Source organism: Salmo salar, unplaced genomic scaffold, assembly GCF_965601325.2.
Source record: "Salmo salar unplaced genomic scaffold, fSalSal1 ptg000712l, whole genome shotgun sequence".
In the NCBI taxonomy this organism is placed as follows: Eukaryota; Metazoa; Chordata; class Actinopteri; order Salmoniformes; family Salmonidae; genus Salmo; species Salmo salar.
Window position 1 is genome coordinate 202,615 of NW_027675472.1, and position 26,365 is coordinate 228,979.

A 26,365-nucleotide genomic window follows, 5' to 3' on the forward strand; every position below is an offset into this window, starting at 1 on the left:
GATTCTGTATGGAGGAAGGGTCTAAGGTCCCACCCAATGTGTTCTCTAATCTCATAAAACATTTCAGTGTCGTTATCCTCCCAAGGGGAGGGTGCTGGAGTATTGAAAACATGGGTGGCAATAATTCAGACCCCTACCTTTTGAGAATTACATGTTAAACTCTATATTTTTCTCTGAGCAATTGTATTAGTATAAAATAATATAATTTCCCTTTATTTTTTATACAATATAGCTCAGTATTTGAATTCTTTATTTTATAGAGTCGTTTTTGCTCATCTTTATCAAGGGTGTCAACAATTTGTCCCCCACTGTACCTCCATACTGCTGCTACATGGTGTAACAATACATCATGTAGATGTATATAATGAACAGACTAGGTCTATACTGCTCCTACATGGTGTAACAATACATCATGTAGATGTACATAATGAACAGACTAGGTCTATACTGCTCCTACATGGTGTAACAATACATCATGTAGATGTATATAATGAACAGACTAGGTCTATACTGCTCCTACGTGGTGTAACAATACATCATGTAGATGTATATAATGAACAGACTAGGTCTATACTGGTCCTACATGGTGTAACAATACATCATGTGGGGCTTTAAGGCGATGTTAGTGTGACGTATAATGTAGTGGACGGAACGCTTCTTTCAACAGCAGCAACAGGGGATTTGTAGATCAGTCAGTCTGCAGTCGCCTGCAGTGTCGAACAAGCCCAATACCAAACCAATCAGGTGGTTGTTTGATGAAATGAAGCTTCAGACGCCATTGATGACGTGCTGCTGATAAAGTGATACAGGCATCGGTACACTGCTTTGAAGTTTACTGCTTATCGATTTGGACGCAGGCCTCGTAGCTCCGGTATCAAAAGTAACATCCCTACTGACAACAAGGCAACAGAGTCTACCGTGCTAATGCGTTCCCACTAGATATCACAACCACACAGTATATGAAAGCATGAGGTGTGGCTGACGTTTACAAGCTGGAGCTAAATACCGAGCTAGCGAGGCGCTGGAAGATGGCGGCGAGTGTAGACGAGATTTCAGCTTGCTCCGAGTAACCTTAACTTTTATCCCTCTCAAACTTACTTAAATGTAACGGAACTTGGCTTATAGTAAACACAATAGAGAACAACACTTAGTTGACCGATAATTTGATTCATAACTTTGAGAAATGGAAGGAAAAAATGTGCGAAAGAGCAAAGGGAGGAGAAGGCAGTTGCTAGCTGAGCACTCATACGTTGGAGAAAAACCGCCACCTGACTCCTCAGGAGAAGAAATGGAGGATTCTGGACATTCGGTTGATTCTGACAATGCAGTCAATAGTCCTGCACCCAAAAAGACACATAAAGAATTATCTTTGCGCGAACTACAGATCAACATAATCGATGCTGTAAACGAAAGAGCCGACGGTCTGGAGAAAATGATACGCGAAAACACATCAAAAATAGTTGACCTCGAGACCTCTCTGAATCATGCATACAAGAGTATCGAAGAGCTTAAACTTGCAAACACTGCTACGTCTGAGAAATGCATTGCTCAGGAGAAGACCATCGCAGACATGCAAGAGCGCTTATCGGAAGCAGAGCGATACCGGAGAAGGTGGGGGCTACGGCTTTACGGTGTCCCCGAGAACAAGGATGAGAATGTGAAGCGCTTAGTAAGAGACATCTGTAACCGTGTGGCACCGGACTTCCCCGATGGATATATGGATATGGCTGTGGATGTCGCTCATCGTATTGGGAAGAAACAAGATGCCATCGTCAGCCGATCGATCATCATCCAGTTTGTTTTTCGCACAGCGAGAGATGCAGTTTGGAAGAAAGCAAAGGAAAGCGCCTTTCTGAAAGAAAGAAAACTTAGATTCGGTGAGGACTTGACTGCAGCAGACAAGGCAGCAAAGGCAAAATTGTGGCCTCTTGTACAACAGGCCCGAAATCAAGGAAACGGTGGATACTACAGGGGAATCAGAGCTTTTTTCGCCAACGGTAAAGAAATACCACCGGGGTGATTTGATTTGTTCTGTCGGTAGGTTTACAAGGTAGTTCCTTCCCCACTGCAAACTGAACGTTCTACTTTTGAAACATGGTGTTACTATTTTACAAGTTAAGAATTCTGTTAATACATATATGAAGCAACTTTTTATAGAGAGGGTAAAGTTGAGATTGCATAGGATTTTTCTTTCTATTCTATAGATATGGACTTGAAGTTTATGTCAATCAATGCCAGGGGGATACGTAACATGTTGAAGAGAAAAGCTTTTGTTTTGTTTTGTAAGGACTGCAACGCAGATCTTGTATTCGTTCAAGAAACACATTCATGCAAAGAGGACTATAATTATTGGAAAAATCAGTGGGGCAGTGACATTTTTTTGGCCCACGGGACAAATCATTCAACTGGGGTTGCAATTTTAGCACACAATTTCAAAGGGAAATTTTTGTTTACTCAAATGGACTCCAATGGACATTGGCTAGTAGCGGTCATCAACCACATGGACAGATTATTTGTGTTGTGTAATGTATATGGATACTGTTCTAGTCCTCCAAATAACTTACTTCTAGAGGAAATTGAAGAAATTCTTAAAAATCTTCTGAGAAAATATCCATCCAGTCAGATAATAGTTGGTGGAGATTTTAATATGGTTTATTCTAATGAGACTGATTGATTGCCTCATAGGCCTAACATTGGTGTGAACAAGTTGGTGAATTTCTGCCAAAGCCTGGATTTAATTGACATATGGAGAGTAAAAAACCCTGGAAAGATACAATACACATGGAGTAATAGAGATCGTTCCTTACAATCAAGAATTGATTTGTGGGTGATAACCTCTAGTCTTGAGCCCAACACTGTAGAGGTAAAAATACTGCCTGCAGTCCTGACGGATCATAAAGTCATATGGTTGACTGTAAGATTGTGCAGTAATGATGGTAAGAAATACTCTGGTGGTTATTGGAAATGAAATAACTCATTGTTATTGCATGATGATTTAAAACATGTGATTAAGAATCTAATTTATGTTTACTGGAGTTTAGCTACATCTAATGCAGAATATGGGAAATATTGGGAACTGCTGAAATTTAAAATACGCTCAGCCTGTATTACTTATGGAAAACGGCTTGCTTTAAGAAGGAGATGTGAGGTAGCTGAACTCTCTAAGACAATTGCCGATATCACAGAGATTGAGCATCTTCATCTTAATGAGAAAGCTAAATTGAATGATTTACAGAATCAACTAGATACATTGTATGAGGAAAAGGCTAGAGGAGCTTTCATAAGATCTAGAAAACAATGGCTTGAAAAAGGCGAAAAGAACAGTAGATACTTTTTTAATTTGGAGAAGAGGAGAGGGGAACTCAACACACTTCGGAAACTTAAGATTAATGGGGTTACCACTGAGGATAGAGAGTTGTTATCAGACTTTACCACTAAGTTTTATGAGAATCTTTACTCCTTAGATAACAATTTGAGTGACTCTAAGGATCTCCTTGATTCTATAGAGAATGTTAATTTGATTAGTGAAGAACTCAATCAGTCTTGTTGCCAAGATTTATCCATTATGGACATCCAGTACGGGGTTGCTCAGTTAAAAAAGAACAAATCTCCAGGTTGTGATGGATTAACCTCTGAATTTTACAAAACCTTCTTTGAAGAAATAGCACCTTTTTTACTTGAAACCTTTAAGGAGGCTATAAAGAAGGGAGAACTACCTGCCTCTCTGAAGCAAGGGGTTATTACTCTTATACCTAAACCACACAAGGATCTCCTAAGTATTGATAATTGGCGTCCAATCACACTCCTAAATAACGACTACAAAATTATAGCCTTAATCTTTGCAAAAAGGTTAAAGTCTTGCTTAAATGATCTGATTGATGAATGTCAATCAGGGTTTATGAAAGGGCGCCATATATCTAATAATCTGAGGCTGATATTAGACTTGGTTGAGTATCGTGATCTATTAGATGACTTCCCTGTTATCCTATTTCTGGATTTTCAGAAAGCATTTGATACAGTAAGTCACAATTTTATCTTTGATTGTCTTAAGCATTTGAAATTTGGTCGTTTCTTTGTTGATGCTATTAGAACTCTGTATAATGGTGGCAATAGCTGTATCAAACTCTGTCATGGAACATCCTCAAGATTTAACATTTACAAAGGAATACGACAAGGTTGTCCAATTTCACCTTTTTTATTTTTGTTAGTTTCTCAAATGTTATGCTCATTAGTTCATAAAAGTCCATTTGAAGGCATTACATTCCAGTCCAGAGAGATCAAGATATCCCAACTGGCGGATGACACCTCACTTTTTTTGAAAAATGTATCTCAAGCTAGATTAGCATTGGATATCGTGAAGCAGTTCTCCAAAATCTCAGGCTTGACTTTAAATCTTTCCAAATGTGAGTTGTTTGTTGTGAAAGGAGCTGTCAACCCAGCAGATTGTAACATCTCTGAAAAAGATACTGTAACCTACCTCGGTGTAAAGATCACCAAAAATCTTAACGCTATGAATGATCTTAATTTGAACCCTGTAACTGAATCTGTCAAAAAAAAATTATCCTCATGGTTAGGGAGGGATTTAAGTCTTCAAGGAAGGGTGCTTTTATCCAAAGCTGAGGGGCTATCTCGTGCATCCTATCTTTTTTCATCTATTGACATTCCCAAATCCACTTGCTGTACCTTAGATAGGCTTTTGTACAACTTCATATGGAAAAACAAGCCACATAAGATAAAAAGAGATGTTATCACCAACAGGGTTTGTGATGGCGGTCTAAATGTCTTAGATTTCACTCTCTTCAATCAGATATCAAAGGTCAACTGGATTAAAAGGTACATAAAAAATCCTCATAGCTTCTGGAATATTATACCTCATTTTGTTTTTCAGAAGTTCGGCGGGCTTAATTTTTTACTACAATGTCCATATATTGTGGGTAAAATTCCTGTGAAACTGGCGGTTTTTCACAAGCAGGCTTTAATGTGCTGGGCTTTGTTGTATAAACACAACTTTTCACCTCATAAATGTTTTATTTGGGACAATGGGTCAATATTACATAGAAATAAGATGTTATTTAACCATAAATGGTTCTCGAAAAACATTGTTCTTGTCAGCCAATTGGTTAATAACAGTGGGAATCTATTTACACGGAGAGAATTTATGGAAATATACAACTTTGAGGTTTCAAGCAAGGAATATGACACTGTTATTAAAGCTATACCTAGTGGGATAAAAACTTTACTTCAGAATAATGCATATTTTGGATTATCTCCGATTGTAAGCGATATTCAGTTGAATGGCATTGGTCTACTAGATACGAAATTCAACAATCGTTTAATAAGGGATATTTTCTACAGGAAGTCTATTCCCTCTGCGATATTTTGTTGGGCTTCATCGTTTGATGTAAACTGGCGCCGTGCTTGGCTCACTCCACACAGATTTATGGTGACCAATAAAGTAAAGGAGATCTCCTTTAAGATAATCCATAGATGCTATCCGTGTAATAGCTTGATTTCTAAATATATATTTGACGTTACCAGTGAATGCAGTTTTTGTGAACTAGAAACTGAATCTATTGAACACTTATTCTGTAATTGTTTATATAGTGAAGTATTTTGGACTGATGTAAAACTATATCTTAGCCGCAAATTGCATACAACCATTGATATTACTAAGTTTGACATATTATTTTACTACACTGATTCCACAATTGAACGTGAGTATGTCATAAATGTCTTTATTTTATTAGGAAAATCTTTCATCCACAAATCAAAATGTATGAAGAAAAAGCCCCTTTTCTTAATTTTTTATCTGATTTGGAACAGTACTTAGAATCTTTAAAACGTATACAAAACAATATGTCAAATAAATGTATTCGATATATGTCTGTATTTGATTTGATATAATAGTTTTTTTTATTTTTCTCTAATCTCTTTGGATTCCCTCTGGCTGTTATGTTAAGTTATGTTTATGTTTTGCATGTTACTGTTTTGCATGTTACTGTTATTTACAACAAGTTAAATAAAGATCTGTGCAAACAAACAAAAAAAAAAATATATAAAAAAAATATATAATAATAAAAAAAGATAAAATAAACAAATAAAAATACAATTAAATTTTAAAAAAATAAATAAAGCTCATTAGACGCTTTAGTGTATATTAGCCACTGTGTTTTAAACCCACTTCTGTCGTCTAGTTAGTTATCAGATTTAATTTCATATTTACAGTGGTGTTGTTATTAGTCAGTTAGCGGGCTGGTTAAGTTAGCATTAGCCTAGCTAGCTAACATCTCCGACCATGCGGTCACGAAGCTACTCTCCTGCTGCTAAAGAAGATGAGGACATCACAGTAAAACAAGAAGTAGAGGGTGAGGCCGTTACTGTGAAAGAAGAAAAAGACGCGTTCAGAGTGAAAGAGGAGGAGGATGTTACAGTAAAAGAAGAGGAGGATGCAGTTTATGAAGTGAAAGAGGAAGAGGGGGAGATGACTGTTACATCGATAGAGGAGGAAACTGGACATCTGGGCCCGGTTTCCCAAACGCATCTTAAGGCGTCCAATGGTTCTAACGGTGAACTTAGCCATAAGATGGTTTTGAGAAACCGTTCCCTGATTAACACTATTAAGTACTGTCTTAAAAACAGAGGCACAAACTCTGCAGTTGTTGATCTGATGTTTGGTGTTAAAGGGGAAATATCCAATAGCTACATCCATATTGTGACTTTTAAATTATTTATTTATAGCCATTGATTCTTGAAGAATATAACACATGCCTCGTGAGCTTAGTTCAACTGTTGTACCCCATCAGAATATAAGCATTTTTTACTCCAATGTTTAGAAACAATGTAAACCAACACTGTATAGCCTCAACATGGTTAAAACTATAATGTTGATATCATGGATGGTCAGTCCTTGCATCCATAGGTCAGTCTATGAATTTGAGAGTAGTTACATTTCTCCAACCCCATAATCATCTTATTACCAAAACAGTGGTGGAATGACAGTTTTGTTGTTGTATGAACGGCAGATTGCTGGGTTGTGTGGGTTTTTTCAACAGTAACAAAATGGCTGCCCAGAGGCTTGGTTTGGTAAACAGCTGAGGGATGGGGGAAGGAGAAGTGTAACCACTCTCAAATTCATAGAGAAAGCTATTGTAGCAACCGTAACCAAACACCTAGCGACCTCTTCAAGAAGTTCAGACATCTTGGCGTAACAGTTATAAGGTGTTGGCTTGACAGTCACTGGACCCAGGTTTGAGTTCAGCTCAGGGCCTCCCCCTGAATTCACTACACTATGAATACAAAGACTGGCCATCCATGATGTCATAATGATAGTTTAACCAGGTTTCTAGGCTATATAGTATATTCTAGAATTCATCCATGATGTCATAATGATAGTTTAACCAGGTTTCTAGGCTATATAGTATATTCTAGAATTCATCCATGATGTCATAATGATAGTTTAACCAGGTTTCTAGGCTATATAGTATATTCTAGAATTCATCCATGATGTCATAATGATAGTTTAACCAGGTTTCTAGGCTATATAGTATATTCTAGAATTCATCCATGATGTCAAAATGATAGTTTAACCAGGTTTCTAGGCTATATAGTATATTCTAGAATTCATCCATGATGTCATAATGATAATTTAACCAGGTTTCTGGGCTATATAGTATATTCTAGAATTCATCCATGATGTCATAATGATAGTTTAACCAGGTTTCTGGGCTATATACTATATTCTAGAATTGCCAGTGTAGATTTCCTGTGGAGGCAAATTATTAGAGCTGTTGATAAGTCATTGTATAATATTCAGCCAATTGTTTTTCATGCCATTACATTAAAGGCAAGACATACCTAGATTCAATTACATTAATGAATTGGTTTGAAACCTTTGTTTTAAACCCGTCTCAAAATTGGTGCCTTGCCGGATTTGTAAAAAATGGTTTGTCATGAAACTCTATTTTTTAAATGTATTTAAATGTAACCTTTATTTAACTAGGCAAGTCAGTTAAGAACAAATTCTTATTTACAATGACTGCCTACCCCGGACAACGCTGGGCCAATTGTGCGCCGCCCTATGGGACTCCAAATCACGGCCGGTTGTGATACAGCCTGGATTTGAACCAGGGTGTCTGTAGTGATGCCTCAAGCACTGAGATGCAGTGTCCGCTGCGCCACTCGGGAGCCCCAAAATCATGTTCTAGTGCTGTCCCCAACTAAAATACATCTTGGTCAACCAAGAGTCATCTGTTCTTTCTACCAATCGCCCCATGTGTTTTAATAAAATCAACTATATGTACTGAACTTGTCTGATGCTTTAAGCATGCTATTTCATTAAATAATTAAAACACACAAATGACTGGAGGGAGCCAGTCATCACTATAACCTGACTAGAGGGAGCCAGTCATCACTATAACCTGACTAGAGGGAGGGAGCCAGTCATCACTATAACCTGACTAGAGGGAGGGAGCCAGTCATCACTATAACCTGACTAGAGGGAGGGAGCCAGTCATCACTATAACCTGACTAGAGGGAGGGAGCCAGTCATCACTATAACCTGACTAGAGGGAGGGAGCCAGTCATCACTATAACCTGACTAGAGGGAGGGAGCCGGTCGTCACTATAACCTGACTAGAGGGAGGGAGCCGGTCGTCACTATAACCTGACTAGAGGGAGGGAGCCGGTCGTCACTATAACCTGACTAGAGGGAGGGAGCCGGTCGTCACTATAACCTGACTAGAGGGAGGGAGCCGGTCGTCACTATAACCTGACTAGAGGGAGGGAGCCGGTCGTCACTATAACCTGACTAGAGGGAGGGAGCCGGTCGTCACTATAACCTGACTAGAGGGAGGGAGCCGGTCGTCACTATAACCTGACTAGAGGGAGGGAGCCAGTCGTCACTATAACCTGACTAGAGGGAGGGAGCCAGTCATCACTATAACCTGACTAGAGGGAGGGAGCCAGTCATCACTATAACCTGACTAGAGGGAGGGAGCCAGTCATCACTATAACCTGACTAGAGGGAGGGAGCCAGTCATCACTATAACCTGACTAGAGGGAGCCAGTCATCACTATAACCTGACTAGAGGGAGGGAGCCAGTCATCACTATAACCTGACTAGAGGGAGGGAGCCAGTCACCACTATAACCTGACTAGAGGGAGCCAGTCATCAATATAACCTGACTAGAGGGAGCCAGTCATCAATATAACCTGACTAGAGGGAGCCAGTCATCACTATAACCTGACTAGAGGGAGGGAGCCAGTCATCACTATAACCTGACTAGAGGGAGGGAGCCAGTCATCACTATAACCTGACTAGAGGGAGGGAGCCAGTCATCACTATAACCTGACTAGAGGGAGCCAGTCATCACTATAACCTGACTAGAGGGAGCCAGTCATCACTATAACCTGACTAGAGGGAGGGAGCCAGTCATCACTATAACCTGACTAGAGGGAGGGAGCCAGTCATCACTATAACCTGACTAGAGGGAGGGAGCCAGTCATCACTATAACCTGACTAGAGGGAGGGAGCCAGTCATCACTATAACCTGACTAGAGGGAGCCAGTCATCACTATAACCTGACTAGAGGGAGCCAGTCATCACTATAACCTGACTAGAGGGAGGGAGCCAGTCATCACTATAACCTGACTAGAGGGAGGGAGCCAGTCATCACTATAACCTGACTAGAGGGAGGGAGCCAGTCATCACTATAACCTGACTAGAGGGAGGGAGCCAGTCATCACTATAACCTGACTAGAGGGAGGGAGCCAGTCATCACTATAACCTGACTAGAGGGAGCCAGTCATCACTATAACCTGACTGGAGGGAGCCAGTCATCACTATAACCTGACTAGAGGGAGCCAGTCATCACTATAACCTGACTAGAGGGAGCCAGTCATCACTATAACCTGACTAGAGGGAGCCAGTCATCACTATAACCTGACTAGAGGGAGGGAGCCAGTCATCACTATAACCTGACTAGAGGGAGCCAGTCATCACTATAACCTGACTGGAGGGAGCCAGTCATCAATATAACCTGACTGGAGGGAGCCAGTCATCACTATAACCTGACTGGAGGGAGCCAGTCATCACTATAACCTGACTGGAGGGAGCCAGTCATCAATATAACCTGACTAGAGGGAGCCAGTTATCAATATAACCTGACTAGAGGGAGCCAGTCATCACTATAACCTGACTAGAGGGAGGGAGCCAGTCATCACTATAACCTGACTAGAGGGAGGGAGCCAGTCATCACTATAACCTGACTAGAGGGAGCCAGTCATCACTATAACCTGACTAGAGGGAGGGAGCCAGTCATCACTATAACCTGACTAGAGGGAGGGAGCCAGTCATCACTATAACCTGACTAGAGGGAGCCAGTCATCACTATAACCTGACTAGAGGGAGGGAGCCAGTCATCACTATAACCTGACTAGAGGGAGGGAGCCAGTCATCACTATAACCTGACTAGAGGGAGCCAGTCATCACTATAACCTGACTAGAGGGAGGGAGCCAGTCATCACTATAACCTGACTAGAGGGAGCCAGTCATCACTATAACCTGACTGGAGGGAGGGAGCCAGTCATCACTATAACCTGACTAGAGGGAGGGAGCCAGTCATCACTATAACCTGACTAGAGGGAGGGAGCCAGTCATCACTATAACCTGACTAGAGGGAGGGAGCCAGTCATCACTATAACCTGACTAGAGGGAGGGAGCCAGTCATCACTATAACCTGACTAGAGGGAGGGAGCCAGTCATCACTATAACCTGACTAGAGGGAGCCAGTCATCACTATAACCTGACTAGGGGGAGGGAGCCAGTCATCACTATAACCTGACTAGAGGGAGCCAGTCATCACTATAACCTGACTAGAGGGAGCCAGTCATCACTATAACCTGACTAGAGGGAGGGAGCCAGTCATCACTATAACCTGACTGGAGGGAGGGAGCCAGTCATCACTATAACCTGACTAGAGGGAGGGAGCCAGTCGTCACTATAACCTGACTAGAGGGAGGGAGCCAGTCATCACTATAACCTGACTAGAGGGAGGGAGCCAGTCATCACTATAACCTGACTAGAGGGAGGGAGCCAGTCATCACTATAACCTGACTAGAGGGAGGGAGCCAGTCATCACTATAACCTGACTAGAGGGAGGGAGCCAGTCATCACTATAACCTGACTAGAGGGAGGGAGCCAGTCATCACTATAACCTGACTAGAGGGAGCCAGTCATCAATATAACCTGACTAGAGGGAGGGAGCCAGTCATCACTATAACCTGACTAGAGGGAGGGAGCCAGTCATCAATATAACCTGACTAGAGGGAGCCAGTCATCACTATAACCTGACTAGAGGGAGCCAGTCATCACTATAACCTGACTAGAGGGAGGGAGCCAGTCATCACTATAACCTGACTAGAGGGAGGGAGCCAGTCGTCACTATAACCTGACTAGAGGGAGCCAGTCATCACTATAACCTGACTAGAGGGAGGGAGCCAGTCATCACTATAACCTGACTAGAGGGAGGGAGCCAGTCATCACTATAACCTGACTAGAGGGAGGGAGCCAGTCATCACTATAACCTGACTGGAGGGAGGGAGCCAGTCATCACTATAACCTGACTAGAGGGAGGGAGCCAGTCATCACTATAACCTGACTAGAGGGAGGGAGCCAGTCATCACTATAACCTGACTAGAGGGAGGGAGCCAGTCATCACTATAACCTGACTAGAGGGAGGGAGCCAGTCATCACTATAACCTGACTAGAGGGAGGGAGCCAGTCATCACTATAACCTGACTAGAGGGAGGGAGCCAGTCGTCACTATAACCTGACTAGAGGGAGGGAGCCAGTCATCAATATAACCTGACTAGAGGGAGGGAGCCAGTCATCACTATAACCTGACTAGAGGGAGGGAGCCAGTCATCACTATAACCTGACTAGAGGGAGGGAGCCAGTCATCACTATAACCTGACTAGAGGGAGGGAGCCAGTCATCACTATAACCTGACTAGAGGGAGGGAGCCAGTCATCACTATAACCTGACTAGAGGGAGGGAGCCAGTCATCACTATAACCTGACTAGAGGGAGGGAGCCAGTCATCACTATAACCTGACTAGAGGGAGGGAGCCAGTCATCACTATAACCTGACTAGAGGGAGGGAGCCAGTCATCACTATAACCTGACTAGAGGGAGCCAGTCATCACTATAACCTGACTGGAGGGAGGGAGCCAGTCATCACTATAACCTGACTGGAGGGAGGGAGCCAGTCATCACTATAACCTGACTAGAGGGAGGGAGCCAGTCGTCACTATAACCTGACTAGAGGGAGGGAGCCAGTCATCACTATAACCTGACTAGAGGGAGGGAGCCAGTCATCTCTATAACCTGACTAGAGGGAGGGAGCCAGTCATCACTATAACCTGACTAGAGGGAGGGAGCCAGTCATCACTATAACCTGACTGGAGGGAGCCAGTCATCACTATAACCTGACTAGAGGGAGGGAGCCAGTCATCACTATAACCTGACTAGAGGGAGCCAGTCATCACTATAACCTGACTAGAGGGAGGGAGCCAGTCATCACTATAACCTGACTAGAGGGAGGGAGCCAGTCATCACTATAACCTGACTAGAGGGAGGGAGCCAGTCATCACTATAACCTGACTAGAGGGAGGGAGCCAGTCATCACTATAACCTGACTAGAGGGAGGGAGCCAGTCGTCACTATAACCTGACTAGAGGGAGGGAGCCAGTCATCACTATAACCTGACTAGAGGGAGGGAGCCAGTCATCACTATAACCTGACTAGAGGGAGGGAGCCAGTCATCACTATAACCTGACTAGAGGGAGGGAGCCAGTCATCACTATAACCTGACTAGAGGGAGGGAGCCAGTCATCACTATAACCTGACTAGAGGGAGGGAGCCAGTCATCACTATAACCTGACTAGAGGGAGGGAGCCAGTCATCACTATAACCTGACTAGAGGGAGGGAGCCAGTCATCACTATAACCTGACTAGAGGGAGGGAGCCAGTCATCACTATAACCTGACTAGAGGGAGGGAGCCAGTCGTCACTATAACCTGACTAGAGGGAGGGAGCCAGTCATCACTATAACCTGACTAGAGGGAGGGAGCCAGTCATCAATATAACCTGACTAGAGGGAGCCAGTCATCACTATAACCTGACTAGAGGGAGGGAGCCAGTCATCACTATAACCTGACTAGAGGGAGCCAGTCATCACTATAACCTGACTAGAGGGAGCCAGTCATCACTATAACCTGACTAGAGGGAGGGAGCCAGTCATCACTATAACCTGACTAGAGGGAGGGAGCCAGTCATCACTATAACCTGACTAGAGGGAGCCAGTCATCACTATAACCTGACTAGAGGGAGGGAGCCAGTCATCACTATAACCTGACTAGAGGGAGGGAGCCAGTCATCACTATAACCTGACTAGAGGGAGGGAGCCAGTCATCACTATAACCTGACTAGAGGGAGGGAGCCAGTCATCACTATCACCTGACTAGAGGGAGCCAGTCATCACTATAACCTGACTAGAGGGAGCCAGTCATCACTATAACCTGACTAGAGGGAGCCAGTCATCACTATAACCTGACTAGAGGGAGGGAGCCAGTCATCACTATAACCTGACTAGAGGGAGCCAGTCATCACTATAACCTGACTAGAGGGAGGGAGCCAGTCATCACTATAACCTGACTAGAGGGAGGGAGCCAGTCATCACTATAACCTGACTAGAGGGAGCCAGTCATCACTATAACCTGACCAGAGGGAGGGAGCCAGTCATCACTATAACCTGACTAGAGGGAGCCAGTCATCACTATAACCTGACTAGAGGGAGGGAGCCAGTCATCACTATAACCTGACTAGAGGGAGCCAGTCATCACTATAACCTGACTAGAGGGAGCCAGTCATCACTATAACCTGACTAGAGGGAGGGAGCCAGTCATCACTATAACCTGACTAGAGGGAGGGAGCCAGTCATCACTATAACCTGACTAGAGGGAGGGAGCCAGTCATCACTATAACCTGACTAGAGGGAGCCAGTCATCACTATAACCTGACTAGAGGGAGGGAGCCAGTCATCACTATAACCTGACTAGAGGGAGGGAGCCAGTCATCACTATAACCTGACTAGAGGGAGGGAGCCAGTCATCACTATAACCTGACTAGAGGGAGGGAGCCAGTCATCACTATAACCTGACTAGAGGGAGGGAGCCAGTCATCACTATAACCTGACTAGAGGGAGCCAGTCGTCACTATAACCTGACTAGAGGGAGGGAGCCAGTCATCACTATAACCTGACTAGAGGGAGGGAGCCAGTCATCAATATAACCTGACTAGAGGGAGCCAGTCGTCACTATAACCTGACTAGAGGGAGGGAGCCAGTCATCACTATAACCTGACTAGAGGGAGCCAGTCATCACTATAACCTGACTAGAGGGAGCCAGTCATCACTATAACCTGACTAGAGGGAGGGAGCCAGTCATCACTATAACCTGACTAGAGGGAGCCAGTCATCACTATAACCTGACTAGAGGGAGGGAGCCAGTCATCACTATAACCTGACTAGAGGGAGGGAGCCAGTCATCACTATAACCTGACTAGAGGGAGGGAGCCAGTCATCACTATAACCTGACTAGAGGGAGCCAGTCATCACTATAACCTGACTAGAGGGAGCCAGTCATCAATATAACCTGACTAGAGGGAGGGAGCCAGTCATCACTATAACCTGACTAGAGGGAGCCAGTCATCACTATAACCTGACTAGAGGGAGGGAGCCAGTCATCACTATAACCTGACTAGAGGGAGGGAGCCAGTCATCACTATAACCTGACTAGAGGGAGGGAGCCAGTCATCACTATAACCTGACTAGAGGGAGGGAGCCAGTCATCACTATAACCTGACTAGAGGGAGGGAGCCAGTCATCACTATAACCTGACTAGAGGGAGGGAGCCAGTCATCACTATAACCTGACTAGAGGGAGGGAGCCAGTCATCACTATAACCTGACTAGAGGGAGGGAGCCAGTCATCACTATAACCTGACTAGAGGGAGGGAGCCAGTCATCACTATAACCTGACTGGAGGGAGGGAGCCAGTCATCACTATAACCTGACTAGAGGGAGGGAGCCAGTCATCACTATAACCTGACTAGAGGGAGGGAGCCAGTCATCACTATAACCTGACTAGAGGGAGCGAGCCAGTCATCACTATAACCTGACTAGAGGGAGGGAGCCAGTCATCACTATAACCTGACTGGAGGGAGGGAGCCAGTCATCACTATAACCTGACTAGAGGGAGCCAGTCATCACTATAACCTGACTAGAGGGAGGGAGCCAGTCGTCACTATAACCTGACTAGAGGGAGCCGACCAGTTCTGAAAGCCTTTTGCCGTACCCTCATCCTACTCCTCTGGTGATGTAGACGTTATCCCAGGCCCTGTGTGTCCCCAGGCGCTCTCATTTGTTGACTTCTGTAACCGTAAAAGCCTTGGTTTCATGCATGTTAACATCAGAAGCCTCCTCCCTAAGTTTGTTTTACTCACTGCTTTAGCACACTCCGCCAACCTTGATGTCCTTGCCGTGTCTGAATCCTGGCTTTGGAAGGTCACCAAAAATTCTGAAATTTCCATCCCCAACTACAACATTTTCCATCAAAATGAGAGGAGTTGCAATCTACTGCAGAGATGGCCTGCAATGTTCTATCATACTTTCCAGGTCTAAGCCCAAACAGTTCGAGCTTTTAATTAAAAAAATGAATCTCTCCAGAAATAAGTCTCTCACTGTTGCCGCCTGTTACAGACCCCCCTCAGCTCCCAGCTGTGCCCTGGACACCATATGTGAATTGATTGGCCCCCATCTATCTTCAGAGTTTGTTCTGTTAGGTGACCTAAACTGGGATATGCTTAACCTCTCTAGGGGGTGTGGGACGCTACCGTCCCACATGGCCAACATCCAGTGAAATTGCAGAGTACCAAATTCAAAAACTGAAATACTCATAAGAATTCATAAAACATACAAGTGTTATACATCGGTTTAAAGATTAACTTCTTGTTAATCCAACCACGGTGTCAGATTTCAAAAAGGCTTTACCGTGAAAGCATACCATGCGATTATCTGAGAACAGCGCCCAGCAGACAAATCATTAGTAACAGTTACCAGCCAAGTAGAGGAGTTACACAAGTCAGAAATAGCGATAAAATGAATCACTTACTTTTGATGATCTTCATATCGTTGCAACTCACAAGACTCCCATTTACTCAATAAATGTTTGTTTTGTTCGATAAAGTCTCTCTTTATATCCAAAAACCTCCGTTTTGTTCATGCGTTTTGTTCAGTAATCCACAGGCTCAAAGGCAATCACAACAGCCAGACGAAAAATCCGAAAAGTATCAGTAAAGTTCGTAGAAACATGTCAAACGATGTTTATAATCAATCCTCAGGTTGTTTTTAGCCTAAATAATATATAACATTTCAACCGGACAATAACGTCGTCAATATAAAAGGTAAACAAGAAAGGTGCGCTCTCGGTCTCGCGCATGAAAAATCTCTGAGATACTGAATGGTCCACTCATTCAGAGTGGTCTTACACTCTCATTTTTCAGGATGCAAGCCTGAAACTATTTCTAAAGACTGTTGACATCTAGTGGAAGCCCTAGGAAGTGCAATTTGAGACCTAAGTCAATGGAATCTGTATAGGCAGTCAATGGAAAACTACAACAACAACAAATCCCACTTCCTGGATGTATTTTTCTCAGGTTTTCGCCTGTCATATCAGTTCTGTTATACTCACAGACATTGTTTTGGAAACTTTAGAGTGTTTTCTATCCAAATCTACCAAGTTTACTTTGGCACGCTTTTCATCCAGAGGTGAAAACAGTGCCCCCTACCCTAGTGAGGTTAACACCCCGGCCGTCCTACAATTCAAGCTAGATGCCCTCAATCTCACACAAATTATCAAGGAACCCACCAGGTACAACCCCTAAATCTGTAAACATGGGCACCCTCATAGATATTATCCTGACCAACTTGCCCTCCAAATACACCTCTGCTGTTTTCAATCAGGATCTCAGCGATCACTGCCTCATCGCCTGCATCCGTTATGGGTTTGCGGTCAAACGGCCACCCCTCATCACTGTCACATGCTCCCTAGAACACTTCTGCGAGCAGGCCTTTCTAATCGACCTGGTATACATATTCGTCGCCAAACCCACTGGCTCCAGGTCATCTATAAGTCTTTGCTAGGCCGACTTCACTCAGCTCACTGGTCACCATAGCAACACCCACCCATAGCACGCGCTCCAGCAGGTATATCTCACTGGTCATCCCCAAAGCCAACACCTCCTTTGGCCGCCTTTCCTTCCAGTTCTCTGCTGCCAATGACTGCAACGAATTGCAAAAATCGCTGAAGTTGGAGACATATATCTCCCTCACTAACTTTAAGCATCAGCTATCTGATCAGCTTACCGATCGCTGCAGCTGTACACAGCCCATCTGTAAATAGCCCATCTGTACACAGCCCATCCAACTGCCTACCTCATCCCCATGTTTTTATTTACGTTTTTTTGCTCTTTTGCACACCAGTATTTCTACTTGAACATCTATCACTCCAGTGTTAAATTGTAATTACTTCACTACTATGGCCTATTTATTGCCTTACCTCCGTACTCCATTTGCACACACTATATATAGATTTTTCTATTGTGTTATTGACTGTTCGTTTGTTTATCCAACGTGTAACTCTGTTGTTTTTGTCGCACTGCTTTGCTTTATCTTGGCCAGGTTGCAGTTGTAAATGAGAACTTGTTCTCAACTACCCTACCTGGTTAAATAAAGGTGAAATACATTTTTTTTTTTTGTAATCTTAGCTTTATTGACAACACTCAAATGGATACTGTCATTAACGCAGTTCTTCAATAATTACACATAATACTTAATACTGTAGATGTTTAGTTACAGTCACATGATCAACTATCAGAAGATCCAGGAAATACTTTTCTGAATGCCAGTCAAATTACAAACATCACGACATGCAACAACAACCAAAGTGCTTCTTCATTCATTACTCTGGTAAAGACAGTTATGCCGTGCTCCACGTTGGATCCAACATCCCTAACAAATTGATGTTTATAATGTGTTATTGTCTGCTTGATTTACTGTAGGGTCTCGTTACTCTGTTTGTGCACAGAGATACTTAGCTCATAATGTGTAGAGAACTGTTCCTTGATGGATAGGCTATTGTTCAACACACAGAGCTATTTTCCTATATTTGTTGTTAGGTGTAGTTATGGGTCCTACAGTAGGTCTATGTTATTGTTAGGTGAAGTTATGGGTCCTACAGTAGGTCTATGTTATTGTTAGGTGAAGTTATGGGTCCTACAGTAAGTCTATGTTGTTGTTAGGTGAAGTTATGGATCCTACAGTAGGTCTATGTTATTGTTAGGTGAAGTTATGGGTCCTACAGTAGGTCTATGTTATTGTTAGGTGAAGTTATGGGTCCTACAGTAGGTCTATGTTATTGTTAGGTGAAGTTATGGGTCCTACAGTAGATCTATGTTGTTGTTAGGTGAAGTTATGGGCCAATTTGGCAAACAGTGTACAAACCCTCATTGTCAGGCTGATGGAAAAGCCAAAGAGCATTTTACTGGTTGAAGTGTTTTTTAAGTACAAAGCGGTTGATTTGCGACGACGACACAAACATATTAAGCAGGAGATTCAAGCGAGCCTGACAATTATAATCCAAAGTAGTGTGAAATGAACTCATAAGCAACCTGGTAATGGAGGTTACTCCCCTGAGCAAAAATCTTTTCTCACCAGCAAACATAGAAAAGGGCCTCCAATCTTAGATGTTACTACTAATGTGAAAACAAGACAAAATATGACTATTGTTGCTCATTTTAAGACAAATGTCAAGTAATCATTACATTCATTACAGATGTCAATTGTTGTTCAACATCATGGCTACGCTGTTGGCATGACCTTTTACAGTGGATTACCGCTGTTGTGGGCCTTTAACCATCTGTCTGACTTTGTTGTTCACACAGGAGAGATACTTCACTATCTTGGATCCTCTGGGGAGCCTCAACAACCTCATGATGCTGACGAGGCAGAGAAGAGTCTCTCCAGATCAGAACTCCTCAAGAAACACCAGCAGAGACCCACAGGGAAGATAATTAACCTCTCTGACTGTGGGAAGAGATTCACCTCATCAGGCATTAAAATTCATCGGAGAAGCCACACAGTAGAGAAAGCTTATTGCTGTACTCAATGTGGGAAGAGTTTTGATACATCTAGCCATCTTATTGTACACCAAAGAACACACACAGGAGAGAAACCATATAGCTGTGATGAATGTGGGAAGAGTTTTACTCAATCAACCAGCCTGAAATTCCACCAGAGAACACGCACAGGAGAGAAACCTTATAGCTGTGGTCAATGTGGGAAGAGTTTTAGTCAATCTGGCCATCTGACAGTGCACCAGAGAACGCACACAGGAGAGAAATCTTATAGCTGTAATCAATGTGGGAAGATTTGTAGTAGGAGTATTTTAATGATGTCACAATGTAGAACCCTAAACGTTTGTCCCCTGTTCTATTGATTTCAACATGATATGGATATTAGCCTCAGGGGGAAAATCCAGGCTCTGAAATGGAAGAGTTACTATTTATGAGATTTAACAAAAAGTGACGAACACAAAAATAGTTGTTTTACATTTACCATGTTGGTGACCCACTGGAATCAAAATGCAACACTTCAAAATGTAGCTAGCTGTTTCATACAAATTGTCCTCTAACCAGGGATGTACACATTACTCCCAGATTCCATGTGGATTTTGAACTGTTAATTTAACAGGACGTGCATCCTCATCTCCCTTCTGTCACACAATTGATTTCAACATGATATCGATGAGTGATGACATGTTGTGTTCCTTTGTTTAGCGACCCCTACATGTAAATTCATCAGTCCAAAATGTAGCTGACTGTCTTTTTCAGGTTGTCCTCTAACCAGTGAGGTAAAATATATCTCCCATTTCCATGTGTTTTTTTAGTTGTGTTAGTTTCAACATCACGTACAACCTGATTTCCCCCCTAATCGATATCAGTGATTTATTGCTAAACTGTTTCTGCATTTAGACTATTGATTTGGGCCCGTTTAAACTGTGACATTGGGGGATATCTCCCCTAGCAAAATGTCGTTGAAAATAAGACTATGCCCGACATACAATATAAGTTTGGTTTTAGTTGAAAGTGAAAGTTGAAAAGAAAACAATTTAATTTCAACATACTTGCAGCCTATACACATAGTCGCATTACAATAAATTGGTCTATAATCAATTATATGAACAATCCTACATCACTCCAGTATTTATTTACAACATTCATGTGCTAAATGTCTTTATTCCACTACTGAAGTAGCAGGTCTCAAATCACCTCATATTTCAAACATCCAGCCTGACAAAATATACATTTTATGCCTCACCATTTAGTGAATCTTTGCTAATACATATTAACAAAGGGGTGTACATTTGGTTTTTATATTTCATGTTTAATATTCATGTAAGATTTAGTAATCATAATTATTTATGCAACCAACTGACAATCTTTGGGTACAATTATATTGACATTGTTACGCTGCTTTTAGAATATCAGGGTTCATTCTCAGATGTGCCAAACCAAATGTACTAGAGCATGACATTGGGGACTGGGCCCCGTTCCAACAACATGCCTATCTAGTGAACCCTGAAAAGAGAGAGAAGCTCCGCAGTGAGGTGGAAAGTTACTATGGATATTGCAGGAGTTTCCTCTTGAAATCAGACATGTCTGTGATAAGGACAACTTGGTTTCTGATTGTCTCAAGGCTGGGCAGTCAAAAATATTTGTGTTTTGCATTTAGCCAGTCCGTTGCCATTTATTTTGACTGCACGTTTTTCCGTGTTGGAGATGAGTTTTGTTTGGGCTCGTTCCAAGGAGACGAGAGTTCTAGAAGCTAGAAGGGTTTTTCTTTTGTTTTCCTCTTCTTGGGCAGATTTAGTGGGTCTCATGGTGGGTGTCTTTTAGGTCCCAGTTGTTGTTACTAGTCAACTTTCAGTGGACACTGAGAGCAAAACTGCAAGATTATGTTATAATACTTTTATTGCATCAAATGGTTGTTTTATGTAACAGAATAGAGGGTTCTTAGAACTATTGTGTCTGTGTGTTCTACTGAGGATGGGCCTCTGGGAGAAAACACTGACAGGAGATTTACAATGTCTTTTGGGTGATAAAACCTAAAGAGACCGCATTCCAGAACATGAGTTAATGTTTCTGTTCTATATGGTACCAGGGAGAGATGACCCCAGGGCCAGACCCTGGTCTCTACACAAAGAGTACTGTTTTTACAGCAGATAGTCTCTGCTGAGAATTATAAGTATCTTTCATACAAATCTTAACCTTGTGACCCGTTCTATACATCTGTTGTTGGTCATGTAGGTTAAAAGGGGTGTATCTTGGCTATAAAAGACCATTGTACTTTTGTATTGTGGCTCTCAACGAATCATCTGGGGGTGATTCGTCGACCAGCCATCATTATCGTAGAGCACTCAATTGATTCACTTTATATGTGTGTGTTGTATTGACCTGCTCCCTTATTATTAAGTGAATAAAGATTTAGTTTTAGTATAACTCTGACTTGTGTGATAAGTTTGTCTCATTTGATATGAAAGAAATTAACCACCACATTTGGCGATGGGGATGTGAATCTTCACTTGGTGACCGCTCCTGATGACCTGGGTAAATGGTGCAGTTTTTAGAAAATCCTCTGAGTGTGTATTTCTGTGTGAGGGGGGGCACCTTGGAGGCGTAAACAGGGCCGAGGCAGTAGGCTCTGAGTGTGTAGTATTGTACATGTAACGTTATGCCCCCTTGTGAGTTAATAGTATTGCATGCTGTAGCAGGCTATATAAAGAGGAAGACCTCCATTGACGATTCAGTTCGTTGTAACATCTCGTCTGGACAGGTCACCGTCCTTAGTTAGTTAGTTAGTTAGTTAACGAAGCTAACGTTAGCTAGTTCATTATCACAAAAGTGAGAACTGCTCTAGATTGGAAACTTACATTAATGAGTGTAAAGCCATATTGTCTTTATGGAAACGATATACAATATATGGGAAAGAATATAGTTGAGGAAATAATCCAAACCTAGTTGTGCCTAGTTAGGACATAACGTTAGCTAGCTAGCTAACGGTACTGTACTGTAGCTCATACAACGCCGACGGTCAAACCCGGCTTTCTAATATTTACGTTCATTAACTTTTGTAACGTTATGGAAGATATTCACAGAAAACTATTATTAGTATGTTATATTATTATAATACATTATTTCGAGACATATTCAGAGCCAAACGTCAACCCAACTTAACCTTTTTAACTGTTGTCGCATCCAAACTTGTCACCATCGTTTTCAGTTGTAATTGCGAAGTTCCCGGAAGAAGTCCAGCAACAACGGAGGTTCCTCGATGAACCCACCTTCTAACAAGTTCTTTGAAGAACCTTTTGGGGCTGTTTTTCATTGACCAAGAACCCTACGGTTCTTAGGGGATCTGAGAACAACTCCAGTTGAACCCTTCATTTTTAGAGTGTAGTCGGCTCTATTTACTCTCAGATTCAAACATGATGATTAGCATCAACGATCAAGTCAGCTGCTGCTGCTCCAATACAGTATGAGGTGAGACTGTGAACTGATGTTGAACCGGGTAGTCAGCTGCTGCTGCTCCAATACAGTATGAGGTGAGACGGTGAACTGGGCAGTCAGCTGCTGCTGCTCCAATACAGTATGAGGTGAGACGGTGAACTGGGCAGTCAGCTGCTGCTGCTCCAATACAGTATGAGGTGAGACGATGAACTGATGTTGAACTGGGCAGTCAGCTGCTGCTGCTCCAATACAGTATGAGGTGAGACGGTGAACTGATGTTGAACAGGGCAGTCAGCTGCTGCTGCTCCAATACAGTATGAGGTGAGACGGTGAACTGATGTTGAACCGGGCAGTCAGCTGCTGCTGCTCCAATACAGTATGAGGTGAGACGGTGAACTGATGTTGAACCGGGCAGTCAGCTGCTCCAATACAGTATGAGGTGAGACGGTGAACTGATGTTGAACTGGGCAGTCAGCTGCTGCTGCTCCAATACAGTATGAGGTGAGACGGTGAACTGATGTTGAACCGGGCAGTCAGCTGCTGCTGCTCCAATACAGTATGAGGTGAGACGGTGAACTGATGTTGAACTGGGCAGTCAGCTGCTGCTGCTCCAATACAGTATGAGGTGAGACGGTGAACTGATGTTGAACCGGGCAGTCAGCTGCTGCTGCTCCAATACAGTATGAGGTGAGACGGTGAATATGTACATGTAGGTAGAGTTATTAAAGTGACTATGCATAGATGATAACAGAGAGTGGGGGGGGGGGGGGGGCTTCCTCTGACACCGCCTGGTAAAGAGGTCTTGGATGGCAGGGAGCTTGGCCCCAGTGATGTACTGGGCTGTACGCACTACCCTCTGTAGTGCCTTGCGGTCGGAGGCAGAGCAGTTGCCATACCAGGCAGAGATGCAACCAGTCAGGATGCTCTCGATGGTGCAGCTGTAGAAGCTTTTGAGGATCTGAGGACCCATGCTAAATCTTTTCAGTCTCTTGAGGAGGAATAGGTTTTGTCGTGCCCTCTTCACGATTATCTTGGTGTGCTTGGACCATGATAGTTTGTTAGTGATGTGGACACCAAGGAACTTGAAGCTCTCAACCTGCTCCACTACAGCCCCGTCGATGAGAATGGGGGCGTGCTGTCTTCCTTTTCCTGTAGTCCACAATCATCTCCTTTGTCTTGATCACGTTGAGGGAGAGGTTGTTTTTCTGGCACCACATGGCCAGGTCTCTGACCTCCTGACCTCCCTGTCTCATCGTTGTTGGTGATCAGGCCTACCACTATTGTGGCATGGGCAAACTTAATAATGGTGTTGGAGTCGTGCCTGGCCGTGCAGTCATGAGTGAACAGGGACTACAGGAGGAGACTGAGCAGCACCCCAGAGGGGCCCCTGTGTTGAGGATCAGCGTGGCGGGTGTGTTGTTACCTACCCTTAAAAAACCTCTCTGGGCTACGCAACAGCCAGTGTAATCCCGTGGCGGGATATTCAAATACCTTAGAAATGCTATTACTTCAATTTCTCAAACATATGACTATTTTACACCATTTTAAAGACAAGACTCTCGTTAATCTAACCACACTGTCCGATTTCAAAAAGGCTTTACAACGAAAGCAAAACATTAGATTATGTCAGCGGAGTACCCAGCCAGAAATAATCAGACACCCATTTTTCAAGCTAGCATATAATGTCACATAAACCCAAACCACAGCTAAATGCAGCACTAACCTTTGATGATCTTCATCAGATGACAATCCTAGGACATTATGTTATACAATACATGCATGTTTTGTTCAATCAAGTTCATATTTATATCAAAAACCAGCTTTTTACATTAGCATGTGACGTTCAGAACTAGCATTCCCACCGAACACTTCCGGTGAATTTACTAAATTACTCACGATAAACGTTCACAAAAAACATAACAATTATTTTAAGAATTATAGATACAGAATTCCTTTATGCACTCGCTATGTCCGATTTTAAAATAGCTTTTCGGTGAAAGCACATTTTGCAATATTTTGAGTAGATAGCCCAGCATCACAGGGCTAGCTATTTAGACACCCACCAAGTTTAGCCCTCACCAAAGTCAGATTTACTATACGAAAAATGTTATTACCTTTGCTGTTCTTCGTCAGAATACACTCCCAGGACTTCTACTTCAATAACAAATGTTATTTTGGTTCAAAATAATCCATATTTATGTTCAAATATCCTCTGTTTTGTTCGTGCGTTCAAGACACTATCCGAAGGGTAAATAAGGGTGACGCGCCCGACGCGTTTCGTGACAAAACATTTCTAAATATTCCATTACCGTACTTCGAAGCATGTCAACCGCTGTTTAAAATCAATTTTGATGCCATTTTTCTCGTAAAAAAGCGATAATATTCCGACCGGGAAAGCGTGTTTAGTTCAAAGACAGAGAAAATAAAAACATGGGGTCGCCTCGTGCATGCGCCTCAGTCTCATTGTCCTCTGATAGACCACTTACCAAAGGCGCTAATGTTTTTCAGCCAGGGGCTGCAAAGACATCATTCAGCTTTTTCCCGAGTTCTGAGAGCCTATGGGAGCCGTAGGAAGTGTCACGTTACAGCAAAGATCCTAAGTTTTCAATAAAGAGAGTCAAGAAGCCCTAGGAATGGTCAGAGAGGGCACTTCCTGTACAGAATCTTCTCAGGTTTTTGCCTGCCATATGAGTTCTGTTATACTCACAGACACCATTCAAACAGTTTTAGAAACTTTAGGGTGTTTTCTATCCAAAGCCAATTATATGCATATTCTAGTTTCTGGGCAGCAGTAATAACCAGATTAAATCAGGGGCGTTTTTTATCCGGCCGTGTAAATACTGCCCCCTACCCCTAACAGGTTAAAAAACATGAGCTGGCGCACACCCAGAAAAATAGTTTGTGAGGAGGTGCTGACTAACGGCGAATAAACTATAAACTATCAAAATAAATAAAGTCGCACACTCCATGTATAAACTCCCAGTAATTGAATGGGTATTTACCAACGTTTCAGCATCACTGTGGCTTCTTCAGGGTGATGTCATCAATACTTGAACCAGGTTATGTAGACAAACAGTGCAATTAGTGCAACCAATGACAATAGAGAGGGGTGTGTCATAATGATTAAGTTCATTAAAATGAATTAGTGAAATTGTTAAAAAATATGACATATTAAATATATTACTGTATTGTTATCATATAGAAACATCATGGAATATTGTACATCATATTAAATATATTACTCTATTGTTATCATATAGAAACATCATGGAATATTGTACATCATATTAAATATATTACTCTATTGTTATCATATAGAAACATCATGGAATATTGTACATCATATTAAATATATTACTCTATTGTTATCATATAGAAACATCATGGAATATTGTACATTATATGACCATCAACATACATTATTGTTTCATTCAATTTCACATAAGGATATTTAATATTTTCAAGTTCAGAAGTCAGAACCCATCACCTGCTATGTAAAAGAGACAGAAGAATGCACAATGGTCAATGCTATCTGGGATCCTTGGGACATCCCTACCCTAAACCCTAACCTTAACCCCTACCTTAACCATTTTAAATGTCAACTTCAACGGGCTAGGGACGTCCCAAGGATGTATCTCTACCTGAAAATACATGATCTAAGTGATTGATAGTTGGTATTCAGC

The 26,365-nt window shown here is 42.5% G+C and overlaps 1 protein-coding gene across 1 annotated transcript in view; it reads left to right on the plus strand.

The window, feature by feature from the left end:
* Positions 1-1,570: 1,570 nt before the first annotated feature.
* Positions 1,571-26,365, plus strand: part of LOC145877200 (uncharacterized) — a 120,172-nt gene continuing 95,377 nt past the window's right edge. Inside the window, exon 1 of the mRNA XM_082972491.1 lies at positions 1,571-1,745. Within this exon, the coding sequence (XP_082828617.1) occupies positions 1,571-1,745 (175 nt within the window). The remainder of the gene's footprint in view (positions 1,746-26,365) is intronic.